Source organism: Tasmannia lanceolata, unplaced genomic scaffold (assembly GCF_043159265.1).
Source record: "Tasmannia lanceolata isolate RefF3 unplaced genomic scaffold, GAP_Taslan_0.1 ptg000006l, whole genome shotgun sequence".
Classification (NCBI taxonomy): domain Eukaryota; kingdom Viridiplantae; phylum Streptophyta; class Magnoliopsida; order Canellales; family Winteraceae; genus Tasmannia; species Tasmannia lanceolata.
Window position 1 is genome coordinate 17,495,356 of NW_027518683.1, and position 25,413 is coordinate 17,520,768.

The 25,413-nt window shown below is 37.4% G+C and overlaps 2 protein-coding genes across 3 annotated transcripts; one reads left to right on the top strand and one right to left on the bottom strand.

Annotated features, from left to right (window-relative positions):
- Positions 1-665: 665 nt before the first annotated feature.
- On the bottom strand, positions 666-18,046 carry PHS2 (alpha-glucan phosphorylase 2). 2 transcript variants are annotated; one of them, XM_077382686.1, is made up of 16 exons: positions 17,731-18,046; positions 15,856-16,083; positions 14,889-15,068; positions 13,697-13,873; positions 13,531-13,616; positions 12,315-12,504; positions 11,578-11,670; positions 11,102-11,308; positions 10,857-11,009; positions 10,643-10,774; positions 8,372-8,590; positions 6,959-7,162; positions 5,441-5,599; positions 2,930-3,193; positions 2,367-2,557; positions 666-1,187 (listed from the first exon to the last, which is right to left on the bottom strand). In XM_077382686.1, the coding sequence occupies exons 2-16, from the start codon at positions 16,045-16,047 to the stop codon at positions 1,061-1,063; spliced, it is 2,574 nt and encodes an 857-aa protein (XP_077238801.1). In that variant the 5' UTR covers positions 16,048-16,083; positions 17,731-18,046; the 3' UTR covers positions 666-1,060. The 2 variants fall into 2 exon arrangements, with proteins under 2 accessions (XP_077238801.1, XP_077238802.1); XM_077382687.1 differs by having other exon boundaries at positions 10,857-10,974; positions 11,124-11,308; positions 17,731-18,044.
- A 3,529-nt stretch (positions 18,047-21,575) lies between these two features.
- On the top strand, positions 21,576-22,685 carry LOC143878449 (uncharacterized). Its single transcript, XM_077380739.1, has one exon. The coding sequence runs from the start codon at positions 21,984-21,986 to the stop codon at positions 22,320-22,322; it is 339 nt and encodes a 112-aa protein (XP_077236854.1). The 5' UTR covers positions 21,576-21,983; the 3' UTR covers positions 22,323-22,685.
- The last annotated feature ends 2,728 nt before the right edge of the window (positions 22,686-25,413 follow it).

Genomic DNA, 25,413 nt, shown 5'->3' on the forward strand with positions numbered 1-25,413 from the left:
TATATTGCTTGCACCTGAAGATGAGAATGAATACACACACCTTTGGGAGAAACCAAGTGGAGACGCAAAGTTATTTTGCAAATCACGTATTTAACAGTTGAAAGTAAAAAACTGAATGATTGGGCATGATTTGTTCAGCAGCAGGGCCTAACAGATGGACAGTTAGCATTAACCAAAGTGGTACCAGATAATGGAGTCCTTTTGATTCAACCACATGAAACAACAAAACATGGTTAATGAGGGAAGTTGTCATTTGTTGAAGAGGTTTAGATGCTTAGTCCTACCATCTCTCGAACATAATCTCTCTTGAGCATAAGCTTCAATTCAAAACACGAAGGCCCTGTTTGGATTGTTTCCATTGTTTGTTGACATGAAAAAGTGAGTTGAACCAGTTGTGTTTAATATATATTTACAGGGACCTTTGATTTATAAAGATATACTTCTAAATAAACCAATAACCATATAATTTTTGTCTAATTTAAGGAAACGATAAGATTTCCTACGAAAAATTTTCCAGGAATTATTTTTCCTGCAATCTAAACTGGCCCTAAAGACATGCTTCACTTCAATGGAATTGGTATAGATTTTCCACATTAGGGATTTATAACAGAATTGAAGCTTTTGTTCAACGCAAAAGGCGCTGCCTAAAAAAGAAAGGGGAGCGGTTCAACAAATCAAAAGCCCTTTTCTTTTTTAATCCGAACACACCGGCTCAATAAATCGAAAATATCATACAGAACATTTGAAGGTACGATATGACACGATACAGTACAACTCAGTACTGAATTAAAAGCAAATAGATGCTACAGAATAAACTTACAGAGATAATCCAAAGAACAGAAGAGAATAAAGAAAATGTGGACCTCCACTTCTTTCACAACAGACTCCTCTCAGGTGATGATCAACCCAGGTTGCTCGAAGTTAAATGTGGAACATCTGAGCTTATTGAATCTGTAATGTCGCCTGCATGTTATCTGTTGATTCTCTAATCTTCTTATTGTGGGCAATATATGTAAGCCTTGTGGAACCTTACTCCACCAATATCCGTTTCTCTAATGAGTTATGGCACAGGGCATTCTTTAATGTCCCAGATTTCCTTGGCATACTGAGCAATTGTCCGGTCGCTGCTAAATTTGCCGCTACCAGCGGTGCTCAATATAGACATCTTCAGCCATCTTTTCTTATCTCTGCAACAAAAACAAGTATGGCTGTCAATGTAGTCAAAATCTTACAGCATGATCAAACTCCTACAATATGTGGCTAAACACGAATCCTACTGTGTTGAAGAACTATGTTGAACTTTAAAACTCAAAACAAGGTTCACAGTCCAAAACTCCTGAGAACCCTAGCGTTTTGAATTTGGAATTACCTTCAGGCAAGACATACCAAATCCTTCACATTTTTTTTTTAAAAGGAAGAAATTTATGGGGGCGAAACTTACCTATGAACAAAAAAGAAAGGTCATGATTTTATAACTCAGCTACACTTGGAGTTTTCCAACCCGGTCTGAGTAGCAATTCGTCGTGATATGGCTAATTTTGGCATGACAAGCTAGTAACTTGAAGCTTGTATTTAATAAGATATGTGCCACAAGACTGATGCTTGAGATTTACTGCTGAAATTATTAAGTAACTTATTGAATGTTTAAAAGATCGTAACTACGTTTTTCTATACCTGCTAATATTTATTAAAAACAGCAAAAAAATAGAAAGAAATTATACATATTGATCTATGATTAAAAAAATACAGTAACATCTAACATAAACTACATAAGAAATCATACTAAACTGTATAACAAAAAGTGATATTGGAATCTGTTGAGAGAAACAATAGTTTTAAGTAGATTTTATGTTGCATGTTGTGTGTGTTTTAAAGGTATTCATGAATAATTAAGATGGGGCCCATCATAATGGATGTCCTAGTAGCAATCTTGTAAGATTATTTAAGTGCAAAATGTACAAGGACATTATGGGAGTCGAGGACTTGTATTTCTGCACCTCACAAACTCCATTTTTCCTATTCTGCTAATCCTCTTTTCCTTCTCTATTTTCGACACAAAATCACACTACTTCGGTGGATTCCTCCCAAGATTTCCTCTTTTCACTTTAACAGCATCAATAATGCAATTGGTGGGAACCTACAAAATAATTATTTTCAAATGTGTTCCTTTCAGAAAATGGCTGAGAATGAGGAATGCTTGAGGCGGCAAATCTCAATTTTCACAAATGGGAGTCACTTGCATACAAGCGCATGCATTCGGCCCCAAATACGGGAGCATGCACACATGAAGACACTGCTACAACAATCCCACATCAACAAAAGAAAAGTTCAAAAGAGAAAGGAAATGAAGGTGCATTGTTTCTTACTTGTAAGCTTCATCAACCTTGGATTGAGCATCCATATAGCTCGGGAAGTCATGACCAACCAGAAAATAATCACCACGTCCATAACCAGAATTTCCCTCCAACGACTCGAGGAGAAGGTTGTAATCATAGCTTCCAAATGCACCACTTCTTATAAATTGTTTGGCCTCTTCAAACCGGGGGTCTGGTTTAAACTGTAAGACCAGTGGCAGGAACATGGGTTAGATCGGGAACAAAACCAGATTTTTTTGAGTTCTCAACCACTCAATCAATTTTTTTAGCCACTAAGTTCTTGTCGGTTTCAAGAAAATCAACTAACCCCTCAACTTGAAAAAATCTTGAACAATTAGAACTAATTCTGTGATTTTTAGATTAATGGGATCAAACCTTTGAGCGCTGCTACCAGCATGTTCATATATTTAAAGAAAGAAAAGCAAGTTTGGTCGATTTTGAAAGAGCAAGAGGAAAAGATTCTAAAATTATTTCACGGGAATGTATAGTATTTTGGCCATTTAACGACTTTAAGGGCAATTCATTAACATTTAGAAAATAGGTGAGCTTTTTACCAGTCCATCCTCTCTCTCCTTGCGCAGCCTGGGGACTTCATCTGCTTCGGCACCAAATAGGAAGAAATTATCCTCCCCAATTTCTTCTCTGATTTCCACATTGGCTCCATCCAAAGTTCCTATTATGATGCACCCATTGAGTGCAAATTTCATGTTACTTGTGCCGCTTGCCTCCATGCCTGCTGTGCTGATGTGTTGAGATAGCTCACTTCCTGGAATAAGCACTTCTGCCATAGATACATTGTAATTTGGAACAAAGACAACCTGAAAATTAAGGAGCGTCAAACAGATCGAGTAAAAATGCAAACGAATGTGAGTGTAACAGCAAAGGCAAATATATTGATATGACCGAGACACTGCTGAATCTCCCCAGTCCTACTCATTTGTATGTTACCAGTCTTTAGTACTATAGGAAATAGTAGATGGACTTGAGTGATCGAATTAGTATTGCTTTTCTCAACAGTAGCAAAGCACCATTGACTTTTGGAATGAACCATGCAATCCTTGTTTCCACAAAATTTCATTACAAAAACAACAAACTTTGGTGAGATGACTTGGAGTTTTGTGAGATTAAAATTATCTGTTTTTTTTCAATTCAGTTTTGTAAAAATAGATCATAAATAGTGTTTTTCGTTCTTTTTGTGTTCCAACTCCAGCTAATCACATATCGTGGTTTTGGATAAGTCACAGGGTCAATTACTAATAACATTATTAAAAACTTTAAAAAGAATCCTAACCAAAATTACCTGCGCTGTTTTATTTCCTTTTTGTCTAAGAAAGGACCAAACAGCTAGTTGCAATCACTTTTTTTGTTTTTTATTTTAAAGAGACCTGCTAGGAAGACACACACACACACACACGTCAGGGATGTCCCCAACAGCCCTCTCTATTTCTCCACATGTCAAACCATATATTAATAACCATTTTTTTCAGAAAATACCCTTGTTTCTTTTACAGAATGACCAGCATAAGCTTATGTTGGTACATGCTGGTACATGTGGCAATATTAGATTTGGGACACCTCATCTAATCACATATCGTGGTTTTGGATAACTCACAGAATTACTAATACCATTATTAAAAGCTTTAAAAAGAATCCTAACCAAAATTAACTGCTTTGTTTTATTTCCTTTTTGTCAAAGAAAGGACCAAAACAGTTAGTTGCATTCAGTTTTTATTTTAAAGAGAGCTGATGACCAAAACAGCTAGTTGCATTCGGTTTTTTGTTTTTTTATTTTAAAGAGAGTCGCTAGGAAGACACGCACTCGTCAAGGATGTCCCCAACAGCCCTCCCTATTTCTCCACATGTCAAACCATATATTAATAGAGAAAACGGTTCCTACACATATGTGTAGATAAGTTATCTACACACTAGCTTAAAATACATTGGGGGCCACATTATTTGGGTGATCCAAACCATTCATTTTTAAGGCCCTCACATAGATAGGGTGTCCACAAAAAATCAGATCCATAGGATCATCCTAACCATTCGAACTGTGGAGGCAAAAAATGGACTAATTTGTGAAGGTTTAAAGACATCCATTTTACCTCCACAAATCGTAGGGTTGGGATGATCCTATGGATCTGATTTTTTGTAGACACTCTATGTAAGGGCCTTTAAAATGGATGGCTTGGATCACCCAAACAATGTGGGCCCCCACTGTATTTTAAGCTAGTGTCTAGAGAACTCTTTACACATATGTGTAGGAACCGTTTTCTCATATTAATAACTATTATTATGAGAAAAATACCCTTGTTTCTTTTACAGAATGACAAGCAAAAGCCTATGTTGGTACATGCTGGTACATGTCGCAATATTAGAAGGGATGTTTGGGACAATATTGACACCAGATTGTCTTTACATTGTATTCCTATTTACAGATTACTTGGCCAAGCTGAGGTGGGTTCTTATTAGATAAACACAAAATAAACAAAAGTAGGAAAAAAAGAACCACAATCCTCCTAAAAGAATGGCGGGATCCTCGTGCACCGGGCTGCCCTTTTTTTTAGGAAAAAAAGAACCACAATCCACCTAAAAGTTAAATTCTTTTATTGTGTGAAATTCCTATTCTTTTTAATCTTGATTCGTTATGTTAATGAATGAATCATCGTAACTTGATAATCATTGTATTAGATTATTTAGTAAGGATACATCATAACTTGATAATCATTGTACTGATCATTTTTTATTTTTTTGAAAATTATCATTGTACTGAATCATTTAGTATAAGGTTCTCACTATTTTAAATTTGTTATAATCAATATCACTCTCTTTCGTTTTTCAATAATCTTTGTGTTTGCCAAAAAAATGATATTATTTTTCACAAAAATTTCCATTGTTCAACTAATTAATCAATTCCAAGTTTGCTCATTTTTTTTCTATTTAAGTCATTGCTTTAAATATCCCAGTTTCAAAATGTCGGTCAGTTCAAGTGGTCATGGTTAATCAAATAAAAAAAATATAGATTGGGTATCACCATTGCTATGAGTAGCCAATTTGAACCACTGTACCTTCAAATAGCTAGAAATTTCAGGATCATTGTTGACGACAGAGCCGACATCATTCACCAGCTTGACTATTCTTTTAGCATTTGTATATGTTGCAAATGCTTTTCCTCCAAGCATGATGGTGCGTGGCGTTGTTTTCTTCCGTTCTTCAGGTTTCATCTCCTGCAAGAGTCAATTTCAATAGTCACATTTTGGTTATAACAGATCCAACAGAGATTGCTCTACAAAACATGGTGCAGAAGTTCTGAATTCTGAAGATCCAATTGCAGACAGGGGAATAACATGTAGGGGTGCAACTTGGGCGGGCTCAACCGAAACCCGACGGGTTCAACCCTGGAAAAAGTCGGGTTGGGTTGAGTTCGGGTCGGGTTCGGGTTCGGGTTGGGTTTTCTCAACCCGGGTTGAGTTCGGGTTGAGGGCTTGGGCAACCCGACCCGAGTGAACCCGACTTTTTTAATAATTTTTTTAATTTTTTAAGCTAAAAATCCCGGGTCGGGTCGGGTTGAACCTTGTTGGTTGGAACTCGGGTCAGGTCGGGTTCGGGTTGACCAAATGGTTGCTCGGGTCGGGTTCGGGTTGGCCTCAACCTGACCCGACCCAACCTGGGTTGCACCCCTAATAACATGGCACTCCTGAGGCTCCCATTTGTTGAAATGATGAGATTCACCCATGAAATGAAGGGGTCTACCTATGTATTGTGCCTCCCCACCTATGAGGTGGATCACATCATCACCACCAATGGAACCCGTGCATTAGTTCAGTGGGTTACCAAACTGGCAAGTTGTAGTATAACCTTCACTGGATATCTTTTAGTAAGGATTTCTCATAATTTTTTAGAAAAGCTGTTTCTGGTATTTATTATACAGTGAGATAATAAAATAACAATTCGCTGGGAGCTGGATTATAAAGCAAGATGAAAATCTGTTCAAGTTAAACTATACATTAATCATGATTATTTTTACTTCAAAATTACAATTTTCCTAGTAAAAATATTCGAGTTCAGTTGCACATTCAATAACACAGTCAGCTGGTCGTGTGGACTGGTTATTTAAAGAAACAATAAATAGGAGTAAAAAAACCAATTACAAAAGTAGGGATGTTTGAATCAAGAGAAAAAAAATATTAGAAGAGGAATAATGTAATAGAATTTTGACATGAGTGAAAGATATTTATAAAAACAGTTATTTCATTTACAGAAGTTTAGAAGTTCAATGTTTCCCCTTAGAATGCCCAATGACAGAAATTACCTTTGAGAATTGAGGTTAAATTCAGCGTTGAAGAAATTGTAGGCTGGTAGTCGGTCAAAGAGAGGGGCATTTGGAAAATAAAGGTGGATATAATTTTACTGTTAGCAGTATAAAGACACAAACCTAATATTATAATCATTTTTAACATGTCATCACTACTTGTATCACCATGTGCAAGTACACCACAAAGTGTAAGACAAAAAGAATGAAGTGGAAGATAAACATTGTATAATAAGATTATGGCAAAAAAAAAAGATTATGGCAGATTTGGTACCTTCAGTTTCTTGTACCTATAAACCGCACCTAGGATGTTCAGCAGCTGTCTCTTATATTCGTGTATGCGCTTAACTTGTATGTCAAAGAGGCTATTCGGATCGATGCTCACGCCAGTCACTTGCAATACATATTGTGCCAGACGATGTTTGTTAGCCATCTTGGCTGATGCCCACTCAGCATGCAAGTCTTCATTGTCAGCAAACTGTTTTACAGAACCATATGCAATTATATGTTGCTTCCAAAAATAAGAGGAATTTGCCAAAAGGAGAACTTATGTAAAACATCACAAATATGGGAACACTTTTGCAAACAATGGACCTATTAAAAGTAATTATGGCTGCTGGACGGATTCCTAAAACAACAAAATTTCGGCAAACTGTTGACGGAACCATATGCAATTATATGTTACTTCCAATATTAACAGGAATTTGCCAAAAGGAAAATTTTCTAAAGGATTCATTAACCGACCCCAACTAGTTTGGGACAAAGGCTTAGTCGAGTTGAGTTGAGTTGCCAAAAGGAAAAGAGTTATGTAAAACGATCACAAATATGGGAAGACTTCTGCAAACAATGGAGCTATTAAAAGTAAATTATGGATGCTGGAAGGATTTCTAAAATAACAAAATGACGATTCATTCTAGTTCCTTTTTTTTTTGTTCTTTTTTCTCTGGGTTCAGCTACATGGTAAAAGCAAAATAAAAAGGTTTATTTTTTATACCCCCAATTCAGTTGAAGTATACACTGTATACTCTTCAAACCACCTGCAAAATAACTTAATCAGAGCTTCTAGGCCTCATAATTTAAAATGAAAAAGTTCAAGTACCAAGAAGCTTATTGTAGGAAAACATCACAGTGAAGGCGCTGGTTCTTGAAATTTAACAAAAAGAAAGTTTTTGATCGAAAATTTCCCCAAAAATAGGCAGGATATTAAACTGTGGATAAATCCATAATGGGAGAAGTAAAAAAATTGATAAAAAGACTCTGCCAGGAATTTATCCCTATAATAAAATTCAAATAAATAAAGATAGCTTGCCAAGCATTTCTCACTGCAAATTTTCAGAAAAGATAAAATAAAAAAATAGCATAGGAGTCAGTTTCTTCCATGCACACTTCCCCAGAAAAAAGGTGCTTCACAACATATCTTTTGAAGAGAACTTACGAGGACAAACAGTAACTAACCAAAAAAGTTTCTGTGGTAACTCACAAGAAACAACATTGTGTAGAGATATAGGAAAGAAGAAGAGCATCAGATTCACTTACAAACTCACATAAAATGGAAAAATTACTTCTATGACCAAAAATTCGACAAAAGAAAAAGCCCCACATAGTGTAGAAATTGTAGGGAAATTTCACATGAAACAATAAATATGTATTTACTTGGAAAAGCTCAGAATAAGTTCTATGTACGTACTTGGCGAAGCCCGGAAAGGAGGTCAAGGTTGGTGATCCATCCATCTGTTTTCAACCATTTGGTGATTATGTTACTCAGCTCAGGGCTGCAAAAGCGAATCCATCTACGAGGAGTGATGCCATTGGTTTTATTCTGAAATTTGTTGGGCCATATAGAGACATAGTCTGCAAATAAATCTGATTTCAAGATGTCACTGTGCAACTGCGCTACACCATTTACCTACAGGCACATAGTCAAGAAAGCCTTTACTTACAATTTCATATTACTAGAATCAATGGTTCATGAAAGGCCCAAAGAAACGGCAAGCAGAAGATAGTAATAGGATCATGAATATGATAGAGCAGGAATTGAAATAAATATGCATAATCACAGCAAGACTTTGCACACAGGAAAGAAACATTTAGCAGAAATAGTTCATTGCCAACTGAATGTCACACTAAAACATCAAAGTTACCACATATTCCTGACAATTTGTGAAAAGTAGACTAACAATTTCTGAATTCATAAGCATGTAACCCACGAGGATATTAGGCCAATAATAAGGAGGACCAGGATATTTAAATGGGAAAATTTTGTGGCTTACTGCAATATTTAATAAATTAGTACTATTGTTTAAATGTTTTATTAGTCTATAATATTTGAGGTTGACTAGCATGACGAGCGCCGTGTTAAACAAGCAAAACTAGCATATGAATCCATGCCATCTGTTGAAGGTAGATTATTTTTTAAAGTACGAGCCGCCTAACTCATGCAGCACATTCGGTTTTTCTTTATTTTTTTGTTTTTTAACTCCCTCCCTCCCTCCCACGAGGATATTAGGCCAATAATGAGGACCAGGATTTTTTGAAATGGAACATTTTGAGGCTTACTGCAATATTTAATAAATTAGTAATATTGTTTAAATGTTTTATTACTCTATAATATTTGAGGTTGACTAGCATGACGAGCGCCGTGTTAAACAAGCAAAACTAGCATATGAATCCATGCCATCTGTTGAAGGTAGATTATTTTTTAAAGTACGAGCCGCCTAACTCATGCAGCACATTCAGTTTTTCTTTATTTTTTGTTTTTTTAACTCCCTCCTTCCCTCCCTCTCTCTCGCTCTCTCTCTCTGTACATCGTTGGGGGTTTTCTAGCTAATGGAAAATCGTCTCCTTCTCGGCCATGAGAGACAGTCAAGCTTGTAGAAGTTTACAGGACTGAATGACAATGGATAAAAAATAAAACTAAACTAGTAGCCAGCGGCAGCGTGACGATGACAGATGGAATACTACGGCGATGCCACACCAGCGTAAGGAGAGAATAGAGGATGACGACAACGAAGGTCACAAGAAAGGAAATATAAGAATAAATTAAAAGTGAGAAAAAAAAACATAAGTAACCGCTTAAGGAAGACCAATTTGTGATTTTTCAAACATGATTGCAGGGTAAAACGTGGGATTATTTAAGGAACTTGTTCCCTTCAATAGGTGTTGGGGTTCCATGCAAAAGCAAATAGTCCCACATCGGATAAGTTAAGTGGATGGGGATGGGGATGGGTTATAAGGGAATGGGCAACCTCCCTCTAACGGCTAGCTTTTAGGGGTGAATTCTACCCGGTTAGATTCCCTACAAATGGTATCAGAGCTGGGGCGTGGTAACTCCCGGGAAGATCTCAATAACCCCGGTGTGCCTCCGATCTCGCAGTTCCCACGCCGCCAATCAGTGGAGGGGCGAGATTGTCCACGTTGCTCCCGCGTGGAGGGGGAGATTGTTGGGGTTCCAAGCAAAAGCAAATAGTCCCACATCGGATAAGTTAAGTGGATGGGGATGGGGAGGGGGATGGGTTATAAGGGAATGGGCACCCTCCCTCTAACGGCTAGCTTTTAGGGGTGAGTTCTACCCGGTTAGATTCCCTACAATAGGAATTATGCTCATTCGAAAAGATTTTCCAGAAATATTTTTGGTCTTTTCTAGGATTATGGCTAGGTTCTTATTTATTTTGGCCATTTTCAAGAAGAAACCAATAATCTGACCCTCAGAAACCAGACATCCAAGTCGTTTTGGGGTAAATGGAATACATTTATTTTAAGGACAACCAAAACAGGAAGATTGCTTAAGAACGATCATGCTGTTTTTCCAATTCCAATCAATGGGCCATGTTCAATTTCCTCTTTTTTATCATGCACTATACATATAACCTAGCAGCATCGAGCTATTTAGTGCAGTTACTACAAAGAAATTATTTACATACGCAAGGACATACAAATGTCATTGGGAAGAGATACTTACCGTATGTGAGGACACCACACACAAATTTGCCATGCGAACAACTGGCTTTAGAGGATTGGAGCTATCTAAGATACGCATGCTTGAGAGCTTACTCTCCATGTCAGTTCGGGTGGACCGAATCATTAACATAAACTGCACAAAAGATTCAATATGATTGTTAGAGGATATAGAAAGTGAAATAAATAAAAGAAAATGACGAGTTTAAGAAACATGCTCGCTTATCAATTTCTTCAATGATTTCCATATGGCGGGGAAGCAGTTTCCTCATTACTGTTTGCGACCATTTCTCCAGTGCTTCAGGGAGAACTGTGTGATTGGTATAAGCAATTGTCCTGGCCCAAAAAATTTCTCTGGTTATTCTCTTGTGCTGAAAAGTTAATCATAAATAAGCCAACAATGATTCTAAGAGAAGATAATGCTAGCATAGTTGGATGAATAAGTTTTGTTAGAACTATTGACCATGAAAAACCAATTGATGCACCTTGTTGTCACATCCCAAGCTTCATCCCACCCAAGCTCTTCCTCATCCATGAGTAATCGCATCAATTCTGGAACTGCAAGAGTAGGATGGGTATCATTGAGTTGAACGGCAACCTTGCTAGGAAATTCAGACCACTTCCAGGGTCCCTTCCCATCTCTGCGTTCCTTGAATCTAAAAATAATGTCCTGTAGATGATGATTCACCCGAGATTAGGAGGAAGAAAATATGATAAAAAAAGCACCACAAACTTCAGCAATTCGAAAGATTGCTGGCATTGCCTAAATAACTCAATTTGTCACTGATTTTTACAGCAAATGACAAAGTTCCAACTGAATTTTACAGAGAAAATAGAAGCAACTCAAATATAAATCTGTAAGTAAAGCATTATCAAGAGGCAGGCAGCATAACAAGGAGGACAAAAAAAATTCTTACTAGCTCAAAATTTGTAACATACCTGCAGTGAGGCACTGCAAAGGAAAAATTGTTGCTTAAGTCGTAGAAGCTTTCCATCCTCAGTAGCATCTCCAGGATATAGAACTGCACAGATCTGCAAATGTTGCAAATTTATGGTTTCCCGTCAGGAAATTATGACAATGTGAGTTAGTGTCTGGTACCCATGTGTTTGGGAACTCGAGCTCATATAAACTTATATGAACTCGAGCTCACCAGTGAGCCCTATGTGTGTGTGTGTGTGTGTGTGTGTGTGAGAAAAGTGTTCCTACACGATCGTGTAGATAAGTTATCTACTCCGTCGGCTTAAAACACAGTGGGCCCACATTGTTTGGGTGATCCAAAACATTCATTTGATAGGTCCTCACATAGATAGGGTGTGCCCAAAAAAACAGCTCCATAGGATCATCCTAACCCTTCAAACTGATGAGGAAAAAATGGACAGATTTGTGAAGTTTTATACCCGTCCATTTTAACCTCCACAAATCGAAGGGTTGGATGATCATATGGAGCTGATTTTTTGGGCACACCATATCTATGTGAGGGCCCATCAAATGAATGGCTTGCATCACCCAACAATGTGGGCCCACTGTGTTTTAAGCCGATGAAGTAGAAAAGTTATCTACTCGATCGAGTAGATACACTTTTCTCATATGTGTGTGTGTGTGTGTGTTGTTCTGAATTCAAGGGGCCTATATCGCTTCAATACTAGACTTGTAGCCAGGAGAACATATAGCAAACCTGCTGAGCTTTAGAGTGAAGCTGTGCAGCCGATTCGTACTGTCCATCATTAAACTGAAACAAATTGAAATCCTTAGAACCAGCCTTTGCTTCCCAGAGACGGAGACTAATAGTGTTTTTGGTTTTGTATCCTGGGATGGGCACATCATAAGCCAATGCTTGAAGAACCTCTCCTCCTACCCATTTTCGACTGTCATATCCAAAGAGAAAACAGATCCTAGTGTTAGTGAAATGGTAAATTCGAACAGATCTGAGATGGGAATTCACAAGATGAAAAAAACACCTATTCCCCTTTAGGTTCTGATTAAGGGTTTCCTGCTTCGTGCTTCATTGATCAATAACAAAGAGTTGTCCAATGAAGTAATAAATAATTGTTTGAAGCGTAGATTCTTTTACTATTAACAAAAAGAAATATTGAGGCACCACGGAATCTGCTATTAACTGAATATTTAAGGTACTATTCTAATCCTGTCAACAGCAACAGGCAAAAAGTACATGCCTTCAACAATTGAATTTTGAGTCCTCAAGAAATCCTTCAGGGGCCAGACTCCAAAGCAAATTGTGGGAAGAACTTCAAGAGACTCATAATTCGTGGATAGGGTTATGAATCTTGGGAGGAGATCTTAACACAGTCAGATTCCCTTATGAAAAAGTGGATGGGTTAGAACCACTACTAGTATGAGGAAAGTGTCAAACTTCATCAACGCTGTGAATTAGTGGATCTACAATTGGAAGGTGCAAAATTCACTTGGTCGAAGAATCAATCAAATCTTATCCTGAGCAGGCAGGATCCTGTCCTGATTTCGAAAGAATGGTAGGAGATATTTCCTGAGAGCATTGCCTTGGCCAATATTCTTAAGTAACACATCTTGCACTGATTACTTGTTTCATTTTTACAGTACCTTCCGACATACTGAACCTTCCAACTCCAATATATTCATCCTTGCTATTTTGTGTGTCCTCTGCTTCAATCCTTGGATGGTTATTTGTCATCTTTAATTAATTTTCCATTAATCTGTTTAGTCAAGGAGGGACTACAAATAGGGGTTAAATAGTAAATTTCTTATTAAATTGGACCTGAATGCTTTGAATTCTTGAAAAAAAAAATGGACATTAGTGTTGTAGCATAACTTGTAATCTGTTGCCAGAACTTACAGCTACTATCCCCTGTTATATAACGGAATGATAGAAAGACATGACTTAAAATAGCACTTACAATCCAGAATCAGAGATCTCAACATGACCAAAGAATCTGACAGGAAATACAACATCATGTCTGACAACTTCCCATGGACTGAACTTCTGCATAATAAATGCAAGCAAATACTTAGAGAAGGCATACAATAAAATTATGTTCAAGGATATTGCAGTGCAAATCGAACCTCAAGCCAATCTTCGGCAACTTCTTCCTGACCCTCCTTCGTAATCAGCTGTTTAAACAGTCCATATCTGTACCTTAAACCATAACCCCATGCAGGCAGATTTAATGTTGCCATGGAATCTAGAAAACATGATGCAAGCCTACCCAAACCACCGTTTCCTAGTGCTGCATCTTTCTCCTACAGATAGTCATCTCCCAGTAACCATTATTATGAAAAACAGTCAATTGAGTACAGACATTCTAAATTCACCCCCAAGACAAATTTCAAACCACAAATTTACCTGTCAACAAAAGATTATATAGCTTTCTCAAAGAAAAAAGTAGTGATCAGGAGAATGAATACCCATATTGGAAACAAAGCTTAAAATTCAAAACCATGATTTATTTATTTTATTTTAATAGTAATTGTTAAAGTATAAAAGATTAAATACTTCCCTTCTCCAACAGCTTAAGCTTTTGGAGAAGTCGGTAAGTTTCTAACATGGTATCAGAGCCAAAGGCCTAGAGTTCAAACCTCCCCGATGTCAAAAAAAAAATCAATAAAATCCTCATGCAATGGTCGGCCAAGGTGGGACCACATGTGGCACGTGTTTGCCAAGTGGGCCACACGTGGAGGGGGGGGGGGGTTTGTTTAAGTCTAAAAGATTAAATACTGCAGCTAAGCTTTTGGAGAAATCGGTAAGTTTCTAACAATAATTCCAAACCAGAGTTGATTCAGTACTAAATTTACCTGTCAACAAGATTATATAGCTTTCTCAAAGGAACAATAGTGATCAGGAGAATGAAAACCCATATTGGTAACAAAGCATAAAATTCAAAACCATGGTTTATTTACTTTATTTAAATAGTAATTCCAAACCAGAGTTCCACCTTCACTATTGGTTGTATACAATCACAAGAAGAAACCAGCAGTTGAAGTGCCACCGTCAATAGAGGGAAAAGAAAACAACAACAACAAACTGGTCAATGCAACTAGCTCAGTGCACAGAAGGAATAACCATACCACTGTCCATTAGAATCAAGAGAAAAATGAAAAAGATTCATACACTTATAAATCAGAATCACTCAAGAGGGCATTGGTGCAAACAAAATACAAGAGTGGAGTTGAACAATCTCTGTACAGATTATATACAATTATGAAGGCCAAGGGGAAAGGTTTTCTAATGTAGAAAGATTATGAATGATTGTTATACCTGTTCAGCAATGTCCTCAAGCTCGTGTCCTAATTTATTCAAAGCATGAGCATATGCATCTCGAATATCAAGGTTTCCAATTGCATTCGTTAGAGCTCGACCTTGAAGATACTCCATGGACAGGTAGTATGTCTGCTTTGGATCAACTTTATGAAAATGGAAGTATGTCTCATTCCATCGCTGTAGAAATGAACAATTGGAAAACATGATATCCATTAAAATGATTCGTTGACGAACTTCAATACGACAGAAAATGAAGTATCAACGTGAAGATCGCATGATTAATATAAAAAAATGCTGGCGCTTACTCCTGATGCTCTCAAAGCCTGCCAACGAATATAAACCATTAATGACGGGTGACTGTTTTCCTTGGATTTTAAGCCTGTGCTTGAACTTACCAGCATCCTTATGTGTTTTGCGGGTTTTAAAACCGATTTAGGAAACTAATGGGATAAGGAAAATTAGACAATTGACTTCGAGTATCTAATTTTGGAAGGTAATGAGATAAGGCATGGTAAATATGCCTACAGTCATTAGAGAGAAAGTAGCCTACAAGACTAAGTTTAACATCTGGAAAACATGAAAAAGGTGGAATCTTGATTGCAGTGCCATGAATTTTGTGAACAGAAACTTGACTGCTGCATTGATATAATAATCATGAAAAATTAGGCATCCCCTTAAATGGTTTCCCTTTTTATCTTATCCTAAGAGATATCATGTGGAATTAAAGTAAACACTATTCATGTAGACATATGTGCTTATGACTAGATAACTGATTCCAATAATTTAGAATTGTAGAGAGTGTAGAATTGAAGCCTACATCTACATAGCATGCCTCCATAACAAAATTATGAAACAAAGAAAAAACATAAAGTAGGAAAGGAAATCAAGAAACATAAAAGATTGAAGCAGTTTTTCAGAAAATTCCATTTCCATGAAAGAAATTCTAGAGTCCCAAAAAGCTTACTTGAATAAGGCAGTCACGGACACTTTCTGCCGTTGCATAATAAGCTTGCTCTGGCTCAAACTTAAGGGGAGAAAAATGAGGGCTATATCTGACATGGTAATTAATGTTTGATGCAATTTCTGATGATCCATCCGCCAGAGGATGTGCTACAGCTGGAATTTCCTTAGAGCTGTCACGAGCAGCACTTGCCATAGTGTCCTCTTACAATAGACAGAAATACTCTTTAGACTGCAAAATAATGTCATTAATCACCAAAGGCAGAATTGTGTCACATAAAACAGAATACAGAAGATACTAATTTTCTACTGTTTTCTTTTGTTTTTCATGGTAATCAGTTTTTGGATCAAATACAATTAACCAAGTAAATTACCCAATCAAAAAATCCACTTAGATATTTGAGTTAATGACAAACCGGAAACCGGAAACCGGAAACAGTTAAGGTTAGAATTCTAGCTCTTCCATAGTGGTATTGGTATCTTAATGATGGCTCCCCCCACTCCTCGGGCTCAAGGAGTCAAGGAGGCCTTCTTCACTCTCCACCTATGCTATGTAGCAAGATTTTAAAATTTCGACCGAAATCCGAAATTTCGGGTTTTGGTCGAGACCGAAATCGAAATGCATATTATTCAAAACGTTACTTTATTTCGATCGAAATTTAGCTTGTCCCGAAATTTCATCCGAAATTTAAGGGATTTCACCCAAAAATCTCGATTCTTGATAATTATTTAATATTATCCCGAAATTTCTACGAAACGCATTCCAAAACTGAAATTTAAAACCTTGCTGCTTTGGAAAGGCCCAAAGCCAATCCCAAGGAACAGTAAAGCTTCATGGGGTCTTTCTGTCGAGGTGCAGGTAGTCCGCATCTTCACAGACATATCTATTTCACTAGTTTTTTTACTATAGAAATACAATGTGTTGATGCTCGAAATATCCCATTTAAATTCCGGAAAAACCAGAGCAGTGTCTCGTAGTTTTTAAGTCCCATTAATGAAAGGCATATAGTGTTAGTTTATACGCATTTTAACTAGAAGGCCATAAGAAGTAGCTTCAAATATTCTGGAGGGAAATTTAAATTTTAACTTGCTCCTTTATGTGGCCAGTGCCACATCTGATTGGGAGACTAAACTGCAAGAGCATGTAAGTGGGAGACTAAACTGCAAGAGCACGTGTGATAGAGAGACAGATAGAGAGAGTGGGACTTGTTTCCTTTTACTCCCCCTGCCCCCTCTCACGTTCAGCTAATTCTATACTGCAGGTGCAAGCCAAATTATGCTGGGTTGTAGCAATGCTGCGCACATGTGCTTGATTTCCTGTGCTTGATTTGGCAATAATTAAAGATCCCAGCAAAATAGAATAAGAGTAAGGAGAATTCATTGGGGATCTGAAACAAAATGTCACTGATTTACTAAAAAAATCAATCTAGATGGAATTATCAGTATAGTTCAACCAAAATCAAAGTGAAAAAACGTTGAAACATAACAAGAAATGATAATTTAATACAAAACTGTCTGTTTATGCAAAAACTACTAAAATTTCGCTCAAAATCGCTAAAAAAGAATATGAAAAATGGAGACATACAATTCAACCAAAGATAAAATCCAATTAATATACAATGTAAATAAAATTAGTTAGGCAATCCCTTCCGCGAAGTAAAATTTAACTAAGAGACGCTTTTAGTATAATCCAGTAATATCCGCCAAAAAAAATCAAGGAATTTCATTAATATAAAGACAGTTCATAAAATAACTGGAGAAAAATCGACTTAGGATGCAAAATCATGTTAGATTATACCTAAAATTCATCAATTCCCACCAAAAGAACTATCAGATTACTCACAGAATGGATCCGAAATTCATTTATAAATTTACTTACCAAACAGCCGAAACCTGGAAAATTTCCACCGAGATCTCGAAGATAATCCAGATCTAATCTCCACTGAGTTATTCAGATTTCATCTCCCAAGACAAATATATAAAATCTCAAGCCCTAGAAACTCACGAGCACGAAGCTCTGTCACGTGATGATTTAAAAAACTTTTAAAAAAGAAGACAATAACGTGAAAGAGAAAACACTCGTCTGATCTCCCTTTTTAATCAGGGATTAGAAACGTGATTAGGAAAGATAATCAAGCAGATAGTTCAGGAAAGAAAAGGAGACAATGAAAAGAAAGAACGTAGCTTACTTGTTGCAACCGCAAGAGGAAGATAAGGTTTAGTATTATCTTTATTTAATCTGTGATTAGGAAGGAGATTAGAAAGCAGACAAAAGAAAAATGGCGTATGTGAAAGAGAGTGTGGCTGAATGGGGAGAGCCTCAGAGATGAACACGTGGACTGTCTACAAAATTAGAAAAATAGAAGATAAATCTCAATCCGAGGAGAGTAGTGAATGATCCGTTCCTTAATCTTAACCGTCCATTTGGAGGTCTTTGAATATAAACTACGATCCGTCGATCGGCTCGCGTGACGTGACTTTTAAGTTTTAATACGAGTACACGAAACGCCTAGGTTGACGTTTGCTGACCCCACTCGAATAAAAGCTCTCTCGCAAATTCTTGTGGGTCCCATCTTTGGCTGATCTGAACCGTCTATCTGAGAGATCCCATTCTATGGGAAGACGATCCTAGCCATTCGATTTGGGTGCTTATTGGACGATTAGGATTACTTCTTTGGACACATTTTTCTTTTTTTTGGGGGGGGTTGCAAAATAATAAGCATGTTAAAGGCTCAATAGATGAACGATTATGATCTTGTTGATATTGGCATGGGCCGTGTGGCAACCCTTAAATAAAGTATGAGATATTTCATCTGGGCTTGGAGAGTCACAATTAGAGGTGGCAACGGTTCGGTTTTCGCAAACCAAACCGAACATGCTTACACTCGAAACCGAAACCGAAACCGAAACCGAAACCGAACCGAACATATATATATATATATATATATATATATATATTAAACCGATCCGACCCAACCCCCAAACCAAACCGATGAAAAGGGGCGCATTTATCATTTTCCTATGAAAAGAGACGCATTTATAATTGTCCAGACCGAACCGCACCGATCATCGGTTTGGTTCTACTGAACGGAAATTTGAATCGGTTTGGTTTAACCAAATCAAAACTGAATTTTCAGTTCATTTTCGGCTCAGTTCGGCTAATTTTGCCAACCCTGGTCACAATCCTAATTTGGGTCCCACACAGGCATATGCTTGTGTAATAAGGACCGTTGATCTTGTAGACCATCAAGATAGTGACCTACAAAATGTTGCTTTTCTTGGTGGATCAAGAAGCAATGGGTTACACTTGGGGTTTGCCGATCAGATAACTCAACGGACATGATTACATCCACGTGGCCCTCAAAAACTGTTTGATTGAGTGAGAAAGACACATGGCAAACACGACCCAATTTGGTGAGAAAAGATGATTTATGCATGGGAGTTAATATCTCCACCCCCTATGTTTTATGGGATTAACAGTTTCTCTAATTAAAGTGACGTGGGTCCCACACGTAGAGGTGTATATGCAACCGAGCTGTGTATCTGCATGGTATTGCTCGAGTGGTGAACAGAAATCCCATGCGTAAGATCAACGGACTGTTTAGCTTTTAAACGGGACATGAAGATCAAGGAGCTAAGATTTCTCATTTAATAGGGAAAGTACTTTCTAGGGAAAAAATCACTAGATCAAAACATGGCCTTAAGCGCACAAGGCCTATAAAATCATGGTTTTAGCTTATAAAAATCAAGGTTTTGGCTTGTAAAATTGTAAATCCTGGATTATAAACTTTATATCCAAACAGCTAGGGGTGCAATTGGGACTGTTCGGGTTGCTTTCGCTAAAAATTGAATTGAATCAACCCAAATCTAACCCCATTTTATAGTAAAAGCTCAACCCGAATTTCCAAAAATTCACCCGAGTTGCACCTGTGCCCAAAGAGCCGCTGTTGGGAAAGATCTTTCCAGCATTTCTATGAGTTGGGGTTTATTGCAGTTAATTGAATTTAGGATTACATTGCTTGGAAAAATGTGTTTTATTACAGTTATTAACCGGTAGGGTCCCTGCCAAACCCCAGCTTACCTACCCAAAAAAAATGGTAAATATATTTTTTTCATGGAAAATGGATCTTTTTGGCATTTGCTAAACACACTTCCCATGGATTTTTAGAAGAAAAAAAAAAACATTGTTTTCACATAAACTGCAAACCTGCTAGACTTTTGGATTTTTTTTTTTCATGGCTTTTTTCCATAAAAAATATTATTTTCCATAATTTCCTTTTCCCTATAAATGAACACCCCCTTAAGGCCTTGATTAGATTGCAAGAATCCATGGAAAAGTAAGGGAGGGAAAATATTTCTAAAATTTTCTATTTTTTTTTTATACACTAAAAGGATAATTTCAATCAACCCAATTCAATTTTTATTTAGAGAGGACTTTAATTTATGATGATATCCCTCTAAATTTACCATAATATCATTTCCCTCTAAATCGTGGAAAGAAAAAATTTCCTAAGAAAAATATTTCCTTGAAAAAATATTCTTGCAATCCAAATAGAGAACAGTATGTTTGGAGGCACCTCCAGGTCCTGGTAGAGCAGTGGATTAGTAGTTAACCAGTATAGTAGTCGGATAGTAGTATCCTGGTAGAGTAGTGGTGAACCCATGGTGTGTTTGGTTGTCAAGGAAGGATTAGTTACATTAGTAGTCTCCTTGTAGAGGAGAGAGAAGATGGACAAAGAAAAGAGTGAGATAAGTCCCACAACTCTACCATAACAAAAGGGCAGTGATATCCCCCCCACCCCACCCTTCTTCCCGGCTTCTTTTCTTTCTGATGGATATTTTCCTCCCTTTTAACAGTTTTCGTTAACTTTTATGAAGGGGTAGAGAAGCAACCGTTAACTCCAAAAGCATAAAAGTTAACAATTTCTGTTTGGGGGGAGGGGGGGAATATCACTCCCCTAGCAAAACTATTATTTTTAAACCACCTCAGCAAGCAAGGGAATGGTAAGTAGAATATCGAGCAAGTAGTTTTTTTGGGGTCAAACGTAGAATGAAACATAACTTTACTAGTAAATTACTAATGAAGTCTTCTAAAATGTACAACCGGATAGGCCTTTAGATAATCTCTAATGTTTCAATGGGTTTGGCTAAGGGTCATGCCCTAAATAGATCATCTGAACATGGGATCATCCTAGCTATATGTTTCAATGGGTATGACAATATCGGATTTATTTTCCAAACGAAATCCCGTTCTGCTAGATGCTTTCGTTAGCCCTCATTCAATAATTTTACACTGACTCATCAATCTAGACCTTTGATTAAAAACGATTACTCTTGAAATTAGGGGTGCAACTAGGGTCGGGTTGAGTTCTAGTCGGGTTTGGGTTGAGAATTCCCAAGCCGGGTTGAGTTCGGGATGGGTTCGGGCTGAGCGTTTGGGCCACCCGACCCGAGTGAAACCCGCCATTTTTTAATTTATTTTTCCAAGCTTAAAAACTCAGGTTGGGTCGAACACGGGTTGAGTCGGGTCGCGTTGGAAAGAACGGTTCCTAAGGTCGGGTCTGGTTGACACTCGTCAGGTTGAAAATCGAGTCGGGTCAGTGTCGGGTTCGGGTTGAAAAAAAAGAGTTCCTCAGGTTAGGTCGGGTTAGCCTCAACCCGACCCGAGTTGCACGCCTACTTAAAATCCTACATATTTTACTCACGGCACGTGCTACCACCCAGTATTGCTCTGAAGTCTCTGTAGTAGAGAAATCCCCCTCAAAACCAAACCCCCAATCCCCCGAAAAGAACAGAGCACCTAAGCAGCAAAATCGGATCGGACTATCAGAGTAGGCAAGAAAAGAAAATCCTACTCGGATTGATTTGATTTGCCGAGAAAAAACCCACAAGAGGCCAGTGAACAGAAACCCCTAGAAACCCCACCTGTAAAAATTCTTCCCACAAAACAAATCAAACAAAAGACAAAAAAAGAAAAGAAAACCCACCTCCAATTCGATTCCAAGAAGTCCCAAGTCCCAATCATCAAAAGACTTGGTAAACAAAACCCACCTAGGGATCTTCTCTACTTGACTTTCCAAGCAAGAAAAATAAAAACCCTAGAACAAGCCCCTGAATTAGGGTTTACAAGACATGAATTTCAGAAGCCTGGAAGAATTCTGGGCGTTTTATGTGAACCAGCATTCAAAGCTCTCAACAAGACGTTGGCATTTCTTCGGCACGCTTACCGGTTTTCTCCTATTGCTTTTCTCTCTTCTCTTCAAATGGTGGTTCCTTTTCTTTATCCCTTTATTAGGTTATGGTTTTGCCTGGTATAGCCACTTCTTTATTGAAGGGAATGTTCCAGACACATTTGGGCATCCTTTTTGGTCCTTTTTGTGTGATTTAAAGATGTTTGGATTGATGCTTACTGGGAAGATGGATAAGGAGATCAAGAGACTCGGAAAGAGGCCAGTCTTGCAGGCCTTTTGATTCTCTCTATTATAGAAGAACAGGATGATCCCTATGAAGTTACTCTTACGACTACAGAAGTGATGGATGCCATCAGTTCAGTGGACATAGACAGAGGTGACCGAATAGACTATTCCAGAGATTGGATGGTTGATGTGGGACCGCTCATGGTAAGTGATTCTTGTTGTCAATTCAGCTAAGTTCCCCGAAGTTAGTATAAAGATTAGGTTTGGGATCTGCAGAAATTCCTCCTGATGGGGGTCTTTCATTTGTTATTTCTGTGTGTTTGGTGTATACCCATCTGTTGTACTGAATTCGAGTTGAATTTATCAAGTGTAAAGACTTTATAAGCTACTGTTCTTGTAATTGTATCTGGATTAGTTCGATGGCGTGTGGTTCTATCTTGGTTCAGGGTCCAAATTCTATGGAAATTCTTCCAGATGGATTTTTTTCACTTTTTCTGAGGGCTAGGAACATAACAGAGAACCTGACCTTGGAAAGGAGAGAATGGAAGAAAATGATCCATGTAGACGAACCCAACTAGTGTCAGACTTAGTCAATTTAAGCCAATTAGATCCTTTCACCTTCTTCATGAAAATTTTCTAAAGCATTCATTAGCTGACCCCAACTAGTTTGGGACAAAGGCTTAGTTGAGTTGAGTTGAGTTTAGTTGAATTGAGTTGTATTGTTTTCTGCTATATACTGCGTTCTGTTGAATTACATTTATGGCAAATTTTAAAGACTTAATAGGCAACTGCTCTCTGATTTGAATCAGATCTCTCAAGGTAAGAGATTGCTTTAGTAGTTGTTTCTGGGTTCGGTTCGATTCCATGTAATTTTTTTTGGATTTGGTTGCATTCTATTGAAATTTCTCTTGTTGGGTGTGCTTATAGCTCTTTAATTTTAATATATATATATATATATATATATATATATATATATATAGGATCTATTGCACTGGATGCGACGGGGGATTCTAAGTGTAGAATTTAGTTCCATTAAAAAAAAGTGTAGAATTTAGAATGAATTCTTTTACAGTAATTGTTCCTAAATTTGTTTGTTTGCTTGTTCATTTTGAACTCTGGAAATTATTCCTGTCGGGTGTTTTCTCAACTTTTTGCATGCTCTGTTATATAACTGGATCTGTCTTGTTAAGTTTATTGGAAAGTTTGATACATGCATCGGGTGTGGGTTTGTGAGTGTGTGGTTCTTCTGACTTAGTCCAAACAATTCACCATTCGGTGATTCAGTCTCTTATGACCGACCGTGTCCAAAATGGGTGTAAACAATACATAATAAGCGTTCTTGTAACTGTTTCTGGATTCCATTTTATTCTTTGAAATATGTAGAGATTTTTCAAATTGGGTGCTCATACTTCTCCTCTTATCTCTGTAATTTGTTGTGATCTGTTGTATATGCTTTGGAGCCCATAGACTTTACTGGCATTTGTTCCTGTCATTGTTTCATCCAGTCCTTGTTATTGTATCTGGTTTAGTTTGAAACTTAGACAAATTCTTCTTCTTGCACCTCTTCATCTTTCAATTTTTGTTCTCCTATATGTGGTATGAGTTATTCTGAATACCTAACGGGAAACTTTTGTTTTCCTTTTTGAATTTCCTTATCTGGGGGTGGTTGCGCGCTTTTTTTTAATTATTCTTTTTTTACATTTGCACCGCTATGTATTTTACTAACATGGTGTGTTAAATTTAACATGGTTTTCCGACTGTATGGAAATTTCTATTTTCTTGGGGTTGTAAGACTGGGCTTTATGAGCAACTATTCTTGTAACTTCTTCAGAAATTTTTTTAGTTTGGTTTAAATCTATGGCATTTCTTTTAATTAAGCCATTTTCATGGAACTGTTCTTAGGTCGGGTTGATTCCTTGTAACCGTGGAAACACTTCTTTTGGGTCCTCGATTGACTATTCCAAATCTGCTCTCTTATCTCTTGTATTGAACTTAAGGAGAATCTCTGTGTGCATTTCTTGAAGCTGTGTGCATTTCTTGAAGCAGTTTCTTGTTGGGGTTTGACAGCTGGTAATTGTATCTTGTTTGGTTTGAACTCTTCAAATTGGGTGCTTTTCTATTTTCTCTTCAATCCTCATTGTTATGTAGTTAATCCATTGTATTGGGTTGAAGGCAAATTTAGAGTGTGAGGAATTAAATGACTTCTCCAGTAACTGTTTTGGGTTGGGTTGGATTTTTTGCAGTCTACCAAAGTTCACTTCTTGGTGCCTTGTGTTTTTTGCTTTTTTATCTACTCTGCATTTGGTTTTCTATATTGAAGTAGCGCATATTACACAATTTTCCTTTCTTTTTGTGGTTGGGTTTGATTGTATATGGGTTCTTTTTTCTTTTTGTTTTTGAAAGATGTATATGGGTTCTCGTTATGCCTCTAATGAATTCTTCATATCTTCTCCGACATATATTTGGATTCTTGAGCTGAATTTTAGGCTACTGCTCTGTATGTTTAATGTGGTATCTTTTCTGGTTGTAAAGATCATATGCTTGAATCTCATAGACAGCTAGCTTCTGGGTCATTTTGATCCTTGTTTTGCAATAGTTTTCAGACATGTTGTATGACCTTGTCGAATAAATGGAAATGCTTCCTCTTGTTTTGTTTTTTCACCTTTTCAATTGAGCTTCTATGATCTAAGCAGATATCATGGGTCCCATCTTCTACCAGTGATTGCTTTCAGACTTCTGTTCCCCGGACAACCTTTTTTCTATTGAGAAAGAACGTAGATAAATTACAAGTCCAAAATGCCAAAAGCCCACAACATCTAATATGATATGTCCCGTTTAAGCATTTTGGACTGGTACCAAATCACCCACTCCTGACATATGTTAGTTTAATTGTTTTCACTAACCAGAAGTCACTTTCAGAATTAATGGTAAAAGGCAAATCTTTAGACTTATAGTGGGAGATGGGGGGATTGTACGATGAAACAGCTTCCTTGGTATAAAAGAGGAGAAATTATATGATGAGTGGGCTTACAAACAAGTACTCATCATCCCAACCTTGATATTTGATCCAACAGCAGGTCACTTTTTGAGAAGCTGGCTGTTGGATGTCTTCACGACCAAAGCTCCTGTGCATCCGAAAAAATTAA